Source organism: Scylla paramamosain, chromosome 2 (assembly GCF_035594125.1).
Source record: "Scylla paramamosain isolate STU-SP2022 chromosome 2, ASM3559412v1, whole genome shotgun sequence".
Lineage (NCBI taxonomy): Eukaryota > Metazoa > Arthropoda > Malacostraca > Decapoda > Portunidae > Scylla > Scylla paramamosain.
In genome coordinates, this window is record NC_087152.1 from 21,300,001 (window position 1) to 21,317,500 (window position 17,500).

The window sequence follows — 17,500 nt, forward strand, 5'->3', positions numbered from 1 at the left end:
AACAGTTTGCAAAGAGTTTAGAAACCGTTTGCAAACTGTTTGGAAACAGTTAAGAAACAGTCTGGAAACAATTTACAAACTGATTGGAAACAATTTGCAAACAGTTTGGAAACAGTTTGCAAACTGTTTCCATACAGTTTGCAAACAATTTGCAAACTGTTTCCAAACTGTTTGCAAACTTTCCAAGTAGTTGAGAAGCAGTTTGCAATCAGTTTGAAAATAGTTACCATATATTTCAATATATAAGGCGACACTTGAATCATCCTAAAAGGACACAAAAAAAGTGGGTTGCCCTACATGTCAAATACAAAAACAATGACTTTAAAATTCTTTGCAAAATACCACTGTAAATAAACAACCACCTTATATTAAGACTTTTGGGGAGGTTAAACACTGTAAAATAAGAATCCATTTTTGAGAAAGTGCACTGAAACACATTCCTGTTTAAAAGTATTTAACCCTTAAACCGCTGCGATTGCTTATATAAACAAGTCTCTGTGTCCTGTAACACGGTAATCGCTTATGTAATCATGAATTTTTGAGGCGTATGTTTTTAATTTTTGCGGCGGGCTATATGCGACGTGTCTCTACTTTCCCGCGCTTTTGGAAAGCGCGCGAATTTTGAGGGCCTATTATTTTTTCAATTTATTCATGTATCACTTTGAATTGCTGTAATAAATCAAATTACATTTTTATCATTGATGACATACTATCAGACTTGTATTTTTGGTTCTAATGATAATGACTATAATATCAAGCATAGTGAGAATGTCAACATTTAAGAATTCGCTTTTAAAGGATTACACAAAATTTAATGTAATACAACTACAATCCTCTGGCACTGTACCCGAACAGACAAAACATGATGCTGTGCAAATATTTCCCAGTTTTTCCCAAAGCTGAAGTAGGAGCTATATAAAGGTCTTCAAAGCATGGAACCCCCAAGCTAAGCAGCAAAGGAAAGCAAACTGGAGAAAAGATGAATCTCTCTAGCTTGCATTGATGTATAGGGACTAAGTCCATATACTAAGAAAAAAATTCAAGAATATCAGTGTATCTAATCAAAAGAAACATGATTTATTAGAGAAAATTACAGCTGACAGCCCAACACAAGCTGGCGGCACAAGGCAAGGGTTAATGTTTAGGAAAACTGATCATAATGCATATATTTTTACACCATCTTCATCCATCCATCTTTTTCATGAAAATGTACAAAAACACCAGGTTGAAATTTTATTTTAGGTTTAGTTTTGTTCTTGAAGATGATGGTACCTTATTACTGGTATTCATGATATTTAATTCACTGTATTGGTATATCACCATCTCAGTTGTCTGGTGCTCACTGACCTAAACTTCACCAGAGATGGTTTGGTAATTTGAGTGTTGTCTTATACCACCAATATCAACTAAAACCATTAAATTCAGACTGAAATTTGGGGGTCATCTTTTCTGAAAGTTGTCCTATCCACCGAAATACATGGTAGTGTTTTTCTGTCTTATCATCTTACTTTCTTGGACGGAAGTGGGAATTAAACAGACTTTTTGGTAGGGATGGGGTAAGGGTTCCCTTTTCTTTTTTTACCAGCCTACTTCACTTATACAAGGAAAATTCAAGTTCTGATGTCATTAATAGCCATTTATATTTCCATAACAATACAGAACTGAAGCTAAATAGTAATACCATTTATAACATTACTGTATTATCCAATTTGTGGGGATAACCACAAACTTTGTAACTAGATATGCTTATGTACTTTATATATTGTAACTAATTATTTGTAACAATGGTGTTCAATAAAAGACATTGCACCAGCAGAATAATGTACTCATACAAGTAGGTACAACACAAATATTTACCTCATCACCAACAATGTAATCCTTGTCAGTGAACACCCATGGAGGTGAAGTCTCTGTTTCATCTCCTGGTATAGGTTGAATCCGTTTGTTATACACAGCTATTTGCTGAGGTGGTGTAGCAAAACGTCGAGAACCATCAGACATAAGGGAGGACTGTAAAATGTGACTGACCTTCAGACGACACTCTTCCAACTCTTGTACAGCATCTCCGTCCTGTAAGACAAATTTATGGATTAGTTGTAAATTTCATTTGCAGAAATTAAAAAGGAGGGGAGGCATTTTTTTTTTTTTATGTAGGAAGGACACTGGCCATGGGCAACAAAAATCCAATAAAAAATATGCCCACTGAAATGCCAGTCCCATAAAAGGGTCAAAGCAGTGGTCAAAAACTGATGAATAAGTGTCTTGAAACCTCCATCTTGAAGGAATTCAAGTCATAGAAAAGTGAAAATACAGAAACAGGCAGGGAGTTCCAGAGTTTACCAGAGAAAGGGATGAATGATTGAGAATACTGGTTAACTCTTGCGTTAGAGATGTGGACAGAATAGGGGTGAGAGAAAGAAGAAAGTCTTGTGCAGCGAGGCCATGGGAAGAGGGGAGGCATGCAGTTAGCAAGATCAGAAGAGCAGTTAGTATGAAAATAGTGGTAGAAGACAGCTAGATATGCAACATTGCAGTGGTGAGAGAGAGGCTGAAGACAGTCAGGAGAGGAGTTGATGAGATGAAAAGCTTTTGATTCCACTCTGTCTAGAAGAGCAGTATGAGTGGATCTCCCCAAGACATTTAGCAAGTTCAGAGGAGCAATTAGCATGAAAATAACAGTAGAAGATAGCAAAAGATGCAATACAGCAGTGCTTAGATAGAGGCTGAAGACAGTCAGAGGAGTGTGGTTGATAAGACAGAGTTTTTAATTCCACTTTGTCTAAAAGAGCGGTATGAGTGGAACACTCCCCATACATGTGAAGCATACTCCATACTTGGACGGATAAGGCCCATGTACAGAGTTGGCAGCTGAGAGAATGAGAAAAACTGGTGGAGATGACTCAGAATACCTAATGCAACTTCATAAAAGTTATTTTAGTTAGAGATAAGATGTGAGTTTTCCAGTTTTGATTATAAGTAAAGGGCAGACCGAAGATGTTCAGTGTAGAAGAGGGGCAGTTGAGTGTCACTGAAGAAAAGGAGATTGTTATCTGGAAGGTTGTGTCGAGATGACAGATGGAGGAATAGAGTTTTTGAGGCATTGAACAATACTAAGTTTGCTTTGCCCCAATCAGAAATTTTAGAAAGATCAAAAGCTGTGGAAATTTCCACTTTTATCACGCATACAAATGCATTATTGGTTTGTGTTGTGATTTTATAGAAATTGCAAAGTTATGTTAAAAGGTAATTAAGGTTAATCTAGTACAAACTAAATATTAGTTATTACTATAAATAAATTGGGAGTAGATGTGTGTGGATTGTAAATAGCTTTTGTTCAAACATGGCAAGGAAGCCACAAGGCATCAAGTCTACCTCCCTTGTCAGCAGTCATCTGCTAGCCGCTATCATAAAAACAGTCCTTTTAAGACACATTCTTGTCACTCTACCAGTTGCCTGTAGTTAAATTCATTAAGTTAAGAGTTTAGAAGTTTGGAACCATTGGATAATTGCAAGGAAGATGCTTTTAGCTACAAAAACACAATCAGCCACTGGACTGGAACCCAATGACTAAAACTCACCACCATTCCCTGCTGGCTCAAACCACAGCTAAGTTATCCATTATTTATAACTATATTTAATGATGCTTTCTGTGATTATCTGATAGCTGGGAGACACTTGGGTGAGTAATAAGGTCAAAAAGTTTCCACATCATAAATATTTTGGTGCCCCAAATGAGGAAGGCAGTTCCTTGAGATATGAAGGTTCGTGATGTTTCATGTTGCACAAATCAGGAATAGCAACATACCCAAAACCCATTCCACAAATACACCAATGTAAAACTGGGAATTTTCGATGTCCTGACGCCAGAGCTGAGACCTTTGACAACGACAGAAGTTTAAATCAGGTGCTAGAATGGCCTCACAAACTGACCATCCTATTCCTGGGGAGTAATGATATAAACCAGGAAACAGACTTCAGGGACATAACAGAACATATTAAAGGCATAACCAAGAAAATAGTAAACCATTGTTCCTCTGAGACTGTCACAGTACAAATAGAACCAAGAATTATAACAGAGGCCAGGGAGAGTGAATTAAAGAGCATACGACCAGATTAGCAGGTCCATCAAGACGGCATTAAAAAGGAACCTTAATAATCACTTCCTAAGCTTTAATTCCCCCTTCTATAAAAGTCAGTGGGCAAGAGATGGTGTACACTGGAACCACATGGGCAGATAACACATGTTTTACCATTTCAGACAATTCATTGACTAAAAGATGGGGGATGATGTCTTGAAGGCATTTAGGACAAATTACTAGGTTAAAACCCAACCTGAAAACAAACTTAAACATCCGATGAGTTCAGCTGAACCATGGGTACAAGCAACCATAACAAACGAGTGGGCAAACGGCAACTACTGAATAAACCAGCAATAAGAATAACTTAAAATTAAATCTATAAGCATGTCTACCAAAATCTTAAAGAAATCCTTGGCAACAAAGCAGGGCTGGTTAACAAGAACTATTAAGGAAAGTAATGAGCTAACAGGCAGTGATCAATTAACCCTACATATGTAAATTACAGAGGGTAGTGGAACCTCTAAAGAAAAAATGGAGTAGCTATCAGACTACTTTCAACCAATTAGAAGCAACATTGTTAACTGGGGAAGATTCTGAAGGCTATGAACAAATTATTTCAGACTATGAACAACAGGAAATAAATTACAGTAAACAGTTAACTAAATCTGAAGATCAAATAGAACTAATGAGAAGTAACAACTAACAACACACCTCCCAATTCCACAATGAGAGGCCAACCTAATATAACATTACCAGCTATAACATTGCCAGAATTTTCAGGATATATAATTGAGTAGCCCTTCTTTCGGGATAAGTATAAAAGATTAATCCATCAAAGGCAAGACACTGCAAAGATAAATAAATTATCTTATTTATTAAGCCAACTAAAGGGTACTGCCTACTTATTAATCTGTGAATTACCTGTTACTGAAGAAAATTATGACATTGCTATAAAGCTGCTAAGAGAGAATTATGATGACAAGGAGCAAATAACCACCAAGTTGGCCTATAAGCTCCTACATTTAACCTCATCTAACCATAATTACAAGGATCTGCAACTTTTCAGGATAAGTATCAATAGCATATTAGAATCCCTGGTCAAATAATAATAATGAAGAAGCATTCTGGCTAATAAACATCATTATACAAAGGAAACTAAAGAAGAAAACAGTAGAAATGCTGTATTTTAAATACTGAAAGAACCGCTTCATCTTTAAAGAAATAGATGAAAATAAATGGATATCTGTAAGAACATGAGGAATGACAAGACATCTAAACCAAATAAAACAGATTCTAACAGATAACAACAGATAACACAGATAACAGATAACAGATAAGTCCTCATTACATAATGTAAAAATATTGCTACTTCCAAGAAGGTCAGTAGCGTTATCTGATCCCTTGGGTATAATAAGCCCGATAACAATAAGAGGGAAAATGCTAGGACAAGAAGCTTGCAAGGAGAAAATTAGTTGGGATACTGTCCTCACCAGATTATTCTTCATCCAAATGGTATAGAATAAAGGAGGATTGTGTTGTAGGAACTGAGGTCTTCATCCCCCAGACTTGAATGAACTGAGGTCTTCATACCCAGACAAGTTGATTTAAACCAAAACAACAATGTACATGCAGGAGGAGGTAGTAGGCACCTACCAAAACAATAATTACTCCCAGTGAGGTATAAAACACTGGCTCAGGGGGTGCTGTGAACTTATTAAACCCAGCTGTGACCTCACTGAATGTTTCCCTTTGTGTCTCAAAACAAGGGGGCAGTCACAGCCTGTCCCCTAAAGACAATTCTCTTCCTCCACACAAAACTACAAGCACCTAATAACACACACACACATCCTCCACTGAAAAATTCAAAATTATCAAGGCAACTCCTACACCACCCTTGGAGTCTCCATCTGGGGAGGGGACCAGAAATGTCCCCAAGTCAGACTGCTCTTCCGATAACAACCCTAAGTGTCTTGGCACTCCTCTCAACTTTACTTCATTAACTTCTGCAACATTCACAGTCTAAGATCTAATTTTCAATCTGTAGAACACCACCTCTCCTCTTCTAAACCTCATCTTCTTTTCCTCACTGAAACTAAGGCATCTGAGGCAACTGACAGTAGTCCATTTTCTGTTCCCTCTTACTTTCTCTATCCTCATTTTCAATCCAAAGATGGATGTTGTGTTTATGTGAGCAACAACTTAACTTGCTCTCATGCCCATGCTGTTGAATCTTCTGAGTTTTCCTCCATCTGGCTACAACTACAGAGTAAGTTTATTTGTAAGTAAGTAAGTAAGTAAGTTTATTTGGATTATTCATGTGCATTACAGGCAGAGTACCACACCAGTTAATGTACATAGATTCTTCATCCAGGATAGCCTACTAAAGTTTAGCAACTTATTTCCAGTAGGGTCACTTTTATGCAGCAAGATGGGGCGGGCAGCACAGGAATCACTATACACTTAACTCTGGTACACAGAAATACTAGACCCTAAAATTATTTGCCAACTGTATCCATAAAATTAAAATTTAAAATTACAATGCATTTTCACTATGACTATCATGGTTAATAATAAGTAAAATCATTTGACTCAGCAGCTCTTTCTTCATCTTGTAAATATTTCCTGAGAGATGTTTTGAACAGGTGTTTGGATTGTATGTTTTGTAAGTTTTTTGGTAATGAATTCCAGTCTTTAATGGCTGTATGATAAAAGGTATGTGCTGAGGGACCCATACACTCTCAAACTAAATTAATCTGTGCTGTATACCTCTCACCTAACTCCTATGTCTATAAGAAATTCTTTGACTACTTAACTTCCAAAGTGGAACACATTCTGACCCTCTTCCCTTTTGCAGAGATCTCCATTCTTGGAGACTTCAATGTCCACCATCAACTTTGGCTTTCCTCTCCCTTCACTGACCATCCTGGTGAATTAGCCTTCAACTTTCCTATCCTCCATGACCTAGAGCATTTAGTGCAACACCCTACTCAGTAGACATCTGCTGAAAACGATAATTACTCCCAGTGAGGTCTACAGCACTGTTCAGGGGGTGCTGTGAACTTATCATTAAACCCAGCTGTGACCTCACTGAATGTTTCCCTTTGTGTCTCACAAAGCAGAGATCTCCATTCTTGGAGACTTCAATGTTCACCACCAGCTTTGGCTTTCCTCTCCCTTCACTGACCATCCTGGTGAACTAGCCTACAACTTTGCTATCCTCCATGACCTAGAGCAATTGGTGCAACACCCTACTCGTATTCCTGACCGTCTTGGAGATACGCCCAACATTCTTGACCTTTTCCTGACCTCTAATCCTTCTGCTTATGCTGTCACCCTTTCTTCTCCGTTGGGTTCCTCTGATCACAATCTCATATCTTTATCTTGTCTTATCACTCCAATCCCTCCTCAGGATCCCCCTAAGCGAAGGTGCCTCTGGTGTTTTGCCTCTGCTAGTTGGGGGGACCTGAGGAGGTATTTTGCTGATTTTCCTTGGAATGACTACTGCTTCCGTGTCAGAGACCCGTCTTTGTGTGCTGAGCGCATAATAGAGGTGATAGTGTCTGGCATGGAGGCATACATTCCTCACTCTTTTTCTCACCCTAAACCTTCTAAACCTTGGTTTAACACAGCTTGTTCTCATGCTATACATGATAGAGAGGTGGCCCACAAAAGGTACTTAAGCCTTCCATCACCAGAATCTCATGCACTTTATATTTCTGCCCGGAACCATGCCAAGTCTGTTCTCCAACTAGCCAAAAACTCCTTCATTAACAGAAAATGTCAAAACCTTTCAAGATCTAACTCCCCTCGTGATTTCTGGCATCTAGCCAAAAATATCTCCAATAACTTTGCTTCTCCTTCTTTCCCTCCTCTATTTCAACCAGATGGCACCACTGCTATCACATCTATTTCTAAAGCTGAACTCTTTGCTCAAACCTTTGCTAAAAACTCTACTTTGGACGATTCTGGGCTTGTTCCTCCCTCTCCTCCATCCTCTGACTACTTCATGCCACCTATTAAAATTCTTCGCAATGATGTTTTCCATGCCCTCACTGGCCTAAACCCTCGGAAGGCTTATGGACCTGATGGGGTCCCTCCTATTGTTCTCCGAAACTGTGCCTCCATGCTTGCACCTTGCCTAGTCAAACTCTTTCAGCTCTGTCTGTCAACATCTACCTTTCCTTCTTGCTGGAAGTTTGCCTACATTCAACCTGTTCCTAAAAAGGGTGACCGCTCTAATCCCTCAAACTACCGTACTATTGCTTTAATTTCCTGCCTATCTAAAGTTTTTGAATCTATCCTCAACAGGAAGATTCTTAAACATCTATCACTTCACAACCTTCTATCTGATCGCCAGTATGGGTTCCGTCAAGGCCGCTCTACTGGTGATCTTCTGGCTTTCCTTACTGAGTCTTGGTCATCCTCTTTTAGAGATTTTGGTGAAACTTTTGCTGTTGCCTTGGATATATCAAGAGCTTTTGATAGAGTCTGGCACAAACCTTTGATTTCCAAACTACCCTCCTATGGCTTCTATCCTTCTCTCTGTAACTTCATCTCAAGTTTTCTTTTTAAACGTTCTATTGCTGCTGTGGTAGACAGTCAATGTTCTTCTCCTAAATCTATTAACAGTGGTGTTCCTCAGGGTTCTGTCCTGTCACCCACTCTCTTCTTATTATTCATCAATGACCTTCTAAACCAAAATTCTTGTCCTGTCTACTCCTATGCTGATGATAACCACCCTGCACTTTTCCATGTCTTTTCATAGACATTCAACATTTCAGGAAGTAAACATTTCATGCAGGGATGCCACAGAACACCTGACTTCTGATCATTCTAAAATATTTGATTGGGGCAGAGAAAACTTGCTACTGTTCAATGCCTCAAAAACTCAATTCCTCCATCTATCAACTCAACACAACCTTCCAGACAACTATCCCCTCTTCTTCATTGACACATAACTGTCCCCCTCTTCTACACTGAACATCCTTGGTCTGTCCTTTACTTATAATCTGAACTGGAAACTTCACATCTCATCTCTAGCTAAAACAGCTTCTATGAAGTTAGGCATTCTGAGACATCTCCATCAGTTTTTCTCATCCCCCAGCTGCTAACTCTGTACAAGGGCCTTATCAGCCCATGTATGGAGTATACTTCACATGTCTGGGGAGTTCCACTCATACTGCTCTTCTAGACAGGGTGGAATCAAAAGCTTTTCATCTCATCAACTCCTCTCCTCTGGCTGTCTTCAGCCTCTCTCTTATTGCTGCAATGTTGCATCTCTAGCTGTCTTCTACCACTATTTTCATGCTAACTTCTGAACTTGCTAATTGCATGCCTCCCCTCCTCCTGCGGCCTCGCTGCACAAGACTTTCTTCTTTCTCTCACCCCTATTCTGTCCACCTCTCTAATGCAAGAGTTAACCAATATTCTCAATTATTCATCCCTTTCCCTAGTAAACTCTGGAACTCCCTGCCTGCTTCTGTATTTCCACCTTCCTATGACTTGATTTTCTTCAAGAGGAAGGTTTCATGACACTTATCTTTCAATTTTTGACAAATGCTTTTGGACCCTTTTATGGGACTGGCATCTCAGTGGGCTTTTTTTTTTTAGAGCGGGAAGGTTTTTGTTGCCCTTGGCCAGTCTCCCTCCTACATAAAAAAATAAATAAATAAATAATTTCACATCTGTGATGTCCTCAAAGGCATATGGCATTAGTAACCTACTCAGTCACAGATAATCATAGCGAGCTGACAATGTCAAAATCAAGAGTAGCACTGATGAAAACCCAAACCTTGCCTCAATTAGAATTAACAGCAATAGAAATGGGTACTTGTTTAGCTAAATATTAAGTGGAAATAAACACGAAAGATCAACCTGGGAGTAAAGAGATAAACCTTCTCTTTAATCAAGTAGAAAAATGGACCAACAGTGAAATCTGCCTGCACTGGATAAATAAAAATGAAAAGAATCCGTATGTAAAAAATAAGGTAGGAAAAATACTGTCGACACAAAAGGACTTCAAATACCACCATATTCCTACTAAAGAAAAACACAGTAGATCTCTTGACCATGGGTATAACATTCCCCAAACTATTAAAGGAGACAAAATGGTTCCAAGGGCCAAACTGGTTGACCCAGAAACAAAATTGGCCCATCCAAAAGGCATAAAAAGACGTAGCAGTCAACTTAATAGAAGGTCAACCTCAGGCCAATCTCACAATTGATATAAAGAAATACTTATTTTTCCATAAGTTAATTTATGTAACCAAAAGAGTATTCTACTTCATTACTCAGAAATTGGGTAAAGCAATGCCAGATGCTTAAAAATTTTGGATCAAACATGAATGCTTTGTAGACACCCATAAAGCACTAGGTGATGGATCCAAAAATAAGATTAAACTACCAAAAAATCTTGAGTTCTACTTGGATGATGAATATATCATAAGATGCTGGGGTATGCAGAATAAAATATACTCAATTACTGTACGAAATAAAGCACCCTATCTTGTTACCAAAGGGAAGTCACCCCACCAAATTAATCATAATGAAGCCCACAGAATAAACTTACATGGAGGAAAGGGGGACACTAGCTCAAGTCAGGAAAAATTACTAGATACCTAACGGGCATCAAGTAGTAAAAACTTCCCTGAAGAAATGTAATGTATGTCGATATTATGAAGCAAGACCCTTAACATATCCAGGATCCCCAAACCTACCTCTGGAAAGAGTAAGCCTAGGTAGACTCTTCAAAGTAATGGATGTAGATTACACAGGCATTCCAATAATAACAGATGAGGGTGACATCCCAAAGGTGTGTATATATATATATATATATATATATATATATATATATATATATATATATATATATATATATATATATATATATATATATATATATATATATATATATATACAAGTTTATTCACTTGTGCCAGAACAAGAGCAATCCATCTAAAAGTGGGCAAAGAGCTTAGTTCAGAGACCTTCCTCTAATTGTTTAGAATCTTTACTGCAAGATGTTCCTGTCCCCATATCATCATAAGTGATAATGCCACTAACTTCGTAGGAAAAGCTCCCTTTATTGAGGATATCATAAATGATCCAAAAGTCTAAGCATTAACAAATAGGCAATGTCATTGGAAATTCATCACCCCAAGGGCACCCTGGCAAAATGATTTTACAGAATAATAGGGCTAGCCAAAATTGCCTAAAGAAAGCGCTACATCAATCCAAATCAAATCTCAAAGAATTAGAAACTGTTATAGTGGAAATTGAGACCAGAATCAACAACCAACCTCCAATTTATTTAGATGACACCCACATAAATCTGAAGGCAATAACATCATCTCATCTCTCATATAGGAGACGATTAGAATCATTCCCATCCATCAAGATGGAGGATCATATCCTAGACCCCACCACAGATAATATGCCCCAGTATTTGAGAAAGTTATCATCAACAAAAACTGTCAGTCTTTGTGAGAAATTTTATGGCGCTTAACCAGCTGAAAATGTAGTTTCCTTTAAGAAAGATGACATTATCTTATCAAAGACAGAGCAGAATCATTCCACTTGGCCTTTAGCTAGGATATTAAAATTGGATCCTAATGAGAACGGTATCATTAGGATAGCTGAAATCATGGTAAAGGGATTCTCAGAAAAATAAATAAACTAATTTCACTGGAATGCTCTCCCAAGCCTACCCTGATCAACCCTGATGAGGTCAGTGGACCCAGAGCATTGCCCCAGGTTCAGGGGAGAATGGATATCAAGGGATGGACCAGGCCACCCCAAGTAGCATCTCAAAGGTCACGGGAGAGGTGGAGGAATTTAATCTCAGGTCCCTAGATGTGGAAATTTCCACATGTATTATGCAAAATATCAATGCATTAGTGTAATTCTTAACTTTGTTTGTCCCATGCACCCCTTTCACCATGTCAGAATGTCATTTCTCCCTTCCTTTCAAAGATTGTCTACCTCAAAAAGTGAATTCCAAATTCCACCCTGGGGAGCTCAAAGGCAATAAAAAGATCAACATTCTAGCAGTTTGAATTTGCTAATCTGTGGTACCAATCCCCCCCCTCCAGAAAACTTGAAATTGCCCCCCTGGAGGGAATTCCTCCCTGGATGAGAACCTCTGCATTAGTGGTTTGTGTTGTGATTTATATATAAATTGTAAAGTTATATTAAGTGATAATTAGGGTTAATCTAGTACAAACTAAGTATTAGTTATTACTATAAATAAATTGGGAAGTAGATGTGTGAATTGTAAATAGCTTTTGTTATGACATGGTAAGGAAGCCACAAGGCAGCAAGTCTGCCTGCCTCACTAGCAGTTATCCACTAGTTGCCATCATACAAATCCTTTTAAGACACATTCTTGTCAGTCTACCAGTTGACTTTAGTTAAATTCCCTAAGTTAACAAAATTAGAAGCTCAGAACCATTGGATAATCACCGCACGGAAATTAACTTTAGCTATAAAAACGTGACCAGCCACTGGACTGGAACCCAGTCCAGTCCATTCCACGCTAGCTCAAACCACAGTTAAATTATCAGTTATTTATAATTATATTTAGCAATGCTTTTTGTGAATATGTGTTAACTGGGAGACACTTAGCTGAGTAATAAGGTCAGAAAGTTCCCACAGAAGTCAGCATTCTGTGGCTTCCCTGCATGAGATGTTTAATTACTGAAGGGCTGGTCATTTATGAAAAGACATAGAAAGGTGCAAGGTGGTACCATCAGCATAGAAGTGAATAGGACATGAAGTTAGGTTTAGAAGATAATTGATAAACAATATGAAGAGAGGAGGTGACAGGACAGAACCCTGAGGAACATCACTGTTAACAGGCTTAGGAGAACAGTTACTGTTTACCACAGCAGCAATAAAATAGTCAGAGAGAAACTTGAGATAAGTTGCAGAGAGGGCAGAAGCTGTAGGAGGGTGGTTTGGAAATAAAAGCTTAGTGCCAGATTTTGAAGGAAAGGTAAATGTTGTTAGACAGAGTTGGAAGAGTTTGACAAAGCAAGGTGCAAGCAGAGGCACAGTTTCAGAAAACAACAGGAAGGAATCCATCAGGTCCATAGGCCTTCCAAGGGTTAAGGCCAGTGAAGGAATGGGAAACTATTACTATTAAAAGCAAGAACAAACACCCAAACTCTAAATTGGAGAAACAGATTTCAGGGAAAAATTAAAATTTACCATGTTGTGACCAAAGTGTGGAAACATTAGAAAATTTCCTGCAGGACTGTGAAGAATACTCTGACATTAGACAACACCAAAACTTAACAAAACTGAGAAAGTGAAAATAGAAATAAAATTATAACTGAGATTTTAGTGCCTAATGTGACATCAACTAAGAAACTGAAAACAAAGAACTATACAAAATCTGGAAAAGAAGAAAAATAATGATTCACCAGGAATAGAAGAAATTACAAGATAAGCAAAGAAACTACAAATGTAAGTGGGAGCTGAAACAAAGGCAATCCAACACTTACTACTGGTATGGACTCATTGTCAAAAAGGAGCTCAACAATAATTCACTTTATTTTCTATAATGCAGTCTTTGTAATTTATTCACTTGTCTCCTCTGGTCTTCCTCCCTTCCCTTATCCTTGTTATCAGTCAATTCCCCTTCTCTTGAATTAACTGATAGCAAGGATAAGAGAAGAAATTAAGACCCAAGGAGACAAGTGGATATTTATCCACTTGTTTCCTTATAGACTGCATATAGAAAATTAAGATTAGATTAATATTGAGCTTTTTTCTTGACAACAGTAACATTGGAACAAAAAAAAATAACAATTTTCAAATGAAAAGAGAAAAGTACAAGAAAAAATTAAGTGATATTTAAAAGAAACAAGAGAGCAGATCAAACACCAAAAAAAAAGAAAAAAAAATGTAAATAAAGCCACATCTGGGAGGTGTCATTGCAAAGGCTAAACCTGCAAACCTCCGAGTAGTGTCAGCAGTCCTTAGCATCATGTCATAACCTAGGCAATAATTATTACTAGATTGGTTATGATGAGTTTGGTCTGGCTTAACTTAATTTAGTCAGCATAATTTTTTATTGAATATTTTGTCATGCCAACTTATATAATACTGAAATATAAAATGGTGACATACTAGCTTCTTCCTTCTTTTGTGTGTGTGTGTGTGTGTGTGTGTGTGTGTGTGTGTGTGTGTGTGTAGATCTTACAGCAAGAGAGTATACAGAGGTACAGATAGTAACTAACAATACAGACCTTGATCATTTGCCCTAATGCAATAATGATGGAGCTCAAGTGTTTAAAGACATAAAGACACTTCATTCCTGGTGAGATGCTTAGCTTTTTGCTGAATAATTTCAATAGGAAATAAGTTTTTTTTCCCTCCAGTCCAGCCCATGTAAGGGATATTGTCTATAGAAATATAAGGAATAGTCTGCTCCTGCTAGCATTAATGGAGGATCAGTGAAGGGACATGAAAGCCAAAGATGGTGGTAACATTAAGTTCCCAAGAATGGAGATTTGCACAAGAGGGAAGAGAGAAGATTCAAGAGCATGGGCAAAGTTAAGTCATTGTGCACATAGATGTAAAATTCAGCTTTGGAATGAAAATGAGGACAGAGAAAGTAAGAGGAAAGAAAAAAAGGGCTACTGTCTGTGCCTTAGACACCTGGGTTTCAGTGAGGAAAAGATGAAGTTTAGTAGTGGAGAGATAGCATTCCAGATTGAAAATTAAACCTAAGGTCACAAATGTTGCAAAAGTTAACAAAGAAAAAGTTGAGGCACTTAGAATTGATACCAGAAGAGCAGTCCAACTAGGGACATGTGTGGTCCCCTCCCCAGATGGGGATTCCAAGGCTGGTATTGGAGTTCAGTGCATATAGTGTTGTGTGAAGCAAGAGTTGTCATTAGAGGGCAGGCTGTGATTGCCCCTTTATGATTGTGAGACACAAAGGGAAATGTTCAGGGAGGTCCCAGCTGAGTCATGGTTAAGTTCACAACAGCCCCTGGACCAGTGCTTGAAACCTTCCTAGGAATAATTATAATTTTGGTATGTATCTACTGCCTCCTCCTACTTTATACACTTTCCTGATAAACTCTTTGCACTTAATTCTCTCATTATGACCAAAGCACAACAGTGTATTCTTTTCATCTATTCCACCACTCAACAATTCACACTGCTTGCACAGGTGCTCAAGGTCACCTTGGTTCTCATACATGCTTTTACTGCTTTCATTCTCCCATCTTGTCACTTCACATGCCCTCGTCAAATTTTCACAGAATGTGTTTTGGATTGTTGTGACTTAATCTAGTCCAAGTTCCTGATCCATAATTCAAAACTTGCCTCACATTTTATTATACTTGAGTAGAAACCAAAGCAGCTAGAGAGTTTAAACAGTGTTTGTTATAAAAACTAAACATTAACTTACCAATTTTACATGTGGAACTAGAAAAGGGTCACTATAAGATGATATTCCACTTCGCCTCCGGCGAGCAATGGCATGCAATATGGTGTGAGGGACACTGTCTGAGGGTCGGCCAATTCGCAGGTAGCGAGATCCTGGATGTAAGATTATGCTTGCTTGAGCCTCCAAATGCTGGAAAAATTCAAGCAATCAAATTAGTACATATATAAATAAAGAATAAATGCATTTTTAATATATAACACTCGCATGAGAATATATCTCACCAGATTCTTAAACTCCATACTCCAAATGCTTTACAGTACAAAAATTTCAAAAATTCGTCAAGTGATCACCAAGAAGAAATTAGATTTTGGTCAGCACTGACCAGCCCCAAACTTAATCTTATTCATCATACTTAATAAGAATAGGTAAGGTAGGTTGATCAATATGTATATGTTCATAACAGCAAAGATTTACAAAGTTGCTACAGCATTACTATTACTAGGCAAGTCTTCTATATCCAGTAGTACCTCATGATTCGAACTTAATTGGTTCTTTTGGGTTGTTCAAATTGGGAATGTTTGAATTGGAAGAAATTTATTCCATTCAAATTAATGTAAAAAGAATCAATCCATTCCAGGTCTCAGAATCCCCATATTTTTTTCATCTTTATGGGTTTATGTTGTGCCCTAAACATATAACTGAATGAAAATAACCTGAATTATAGAAAAAAAGTACACAGTAGAAGAAAACATGAAGTACCGTATATTTCAGATTATAAGACAGCACTTAAATCATCCTAAAAAAGAAATACAAAAAAATAGGTTGTCCTATACATCAAATACAAAAAAAAAAAATGACCTAAAAATTTTACACAAAATACCATTGTATAAGTAAACACCAACCCCAAAATGATGAGTCATCAAAAATTCCTAAGGTCTTTGGTTCTGAAAACAATTACAGTGTACACTGTAACACTCTCTCTCTCTCTCTGTGAAAGTAAGAGCAATCCTGAGAATTGCTAAACATAATGAGAGTGATTGAAAATTAAAATGGAATTATACGAGTGTGAAGGGATGAAGTGAGAATGACATAGAATGGATGAGGGGAAAAGATAGTGAGGTATTACTCCCTTATCCCTCATCTCTGACATATAAGGGGGAGGAAGGATGACAGGGAGGGAATTAAAGACAAAATAGGAAGGGAGAGGAAAGGAACAATGGGAGGAAGGGACATGTGGGAAAGGAGAGTACATGGAGGGAGGGGGAGAGAGAGAGAGAGAGAGAGAGAGAGAGAGAGAGAGAGAGAGAGAGAGAGAGAGAGAGAGAGAGAGAGAGAGAGAGAGAGAGAGAGAGAGAGAGAGAGAGAGAGAGAGAGAGAGAGAGAGAGAGAGAGAGAGAGAGAGAGAGAGAGAGAGAGAGAGAGAGAGAGAGAGAGAGAGAGAGAGAGAGAGAGAGAGAGAGAGAGAGAGAGAGAGAGAGAGAGAGAGAGAGAGAGAGAGAGAGAGAGAGAGAGAGAGAGAGAGAGAGAGAGAGAGAGAGAGAGAGAGAGGGGGGGGCAGGGAAGGGAGGGGAAGGAATGGGGGAGAAGGAACACAAGAGGGACTAGCAACCAAGTGGTGTCACTTGAACAGGGTTTGTGTTCAGATTGGAGGACAGCATTTGTTCGCCAACCCTGTTCAAATTGGGAGTTGTTCGAATTGAAGGATGTTCAAATCACAACATATGACTGCACTTTTTTTTTTTTTTTTTTTTCAATTTACTATGCAGTATAGGTTTCCAAGATACAGGTAAACTGTACATACAGTAATCCCTCAACTATCTCAGGTTCACCTATTGGGCCCTCAGTACATCGCAGATTTTTTTGGGGCTAATACAGTAGACCCTCATATACCAGACCCAATTATAGCAGATTCCCGCATTTAACATACATGTAATGACTACAGACCATAAATCAGATTTACCAGATAAATATTGGTAAATGAGGTAGAACATACGGCCAGTGGCCAGAACATTAACTGTAT

The 17,500-nt window shown here is 38.1% G+C and overlaps 1 protein-coding gene across 4 annotated transcripts in view; it reads right to left on the reverse strand.

The window, feature by feature from the left end:
• The window catches only part of LOC135111742 (actin-related protein 8-like), a 301,644-nt gene that overhangs the window by 256,686 nt on the left and 27,458 nt on the right, over positions 1-17,500 (reverse strand). For 3 of the 4 annotated variants that reach the window (XM_064025446.1, XM_064025438.1, XM_064025431.1), the window contains exons 2-3: positions 15,502-15,669; positions 1,858-2,070 (exon numbers count right to left, since the gene is read on the reverse strand). In XM_064025446.1, the coding sequence (XP_063881516.1) occupies positions 1,858-2,001 (144 nt within the window). In that variant the 5' untranslated portion in view covers positions 2,002-2,070; positions 15,502-15,669. Of the gene's footprint in view, positions 1-1,857; positions 2,071-13,582; positions 13,681-15,501; positions 15,670-17,500 lie in introns of those variants that run through there. The other variant, XM_064025456.1, reaches the window with a different exon arrangement.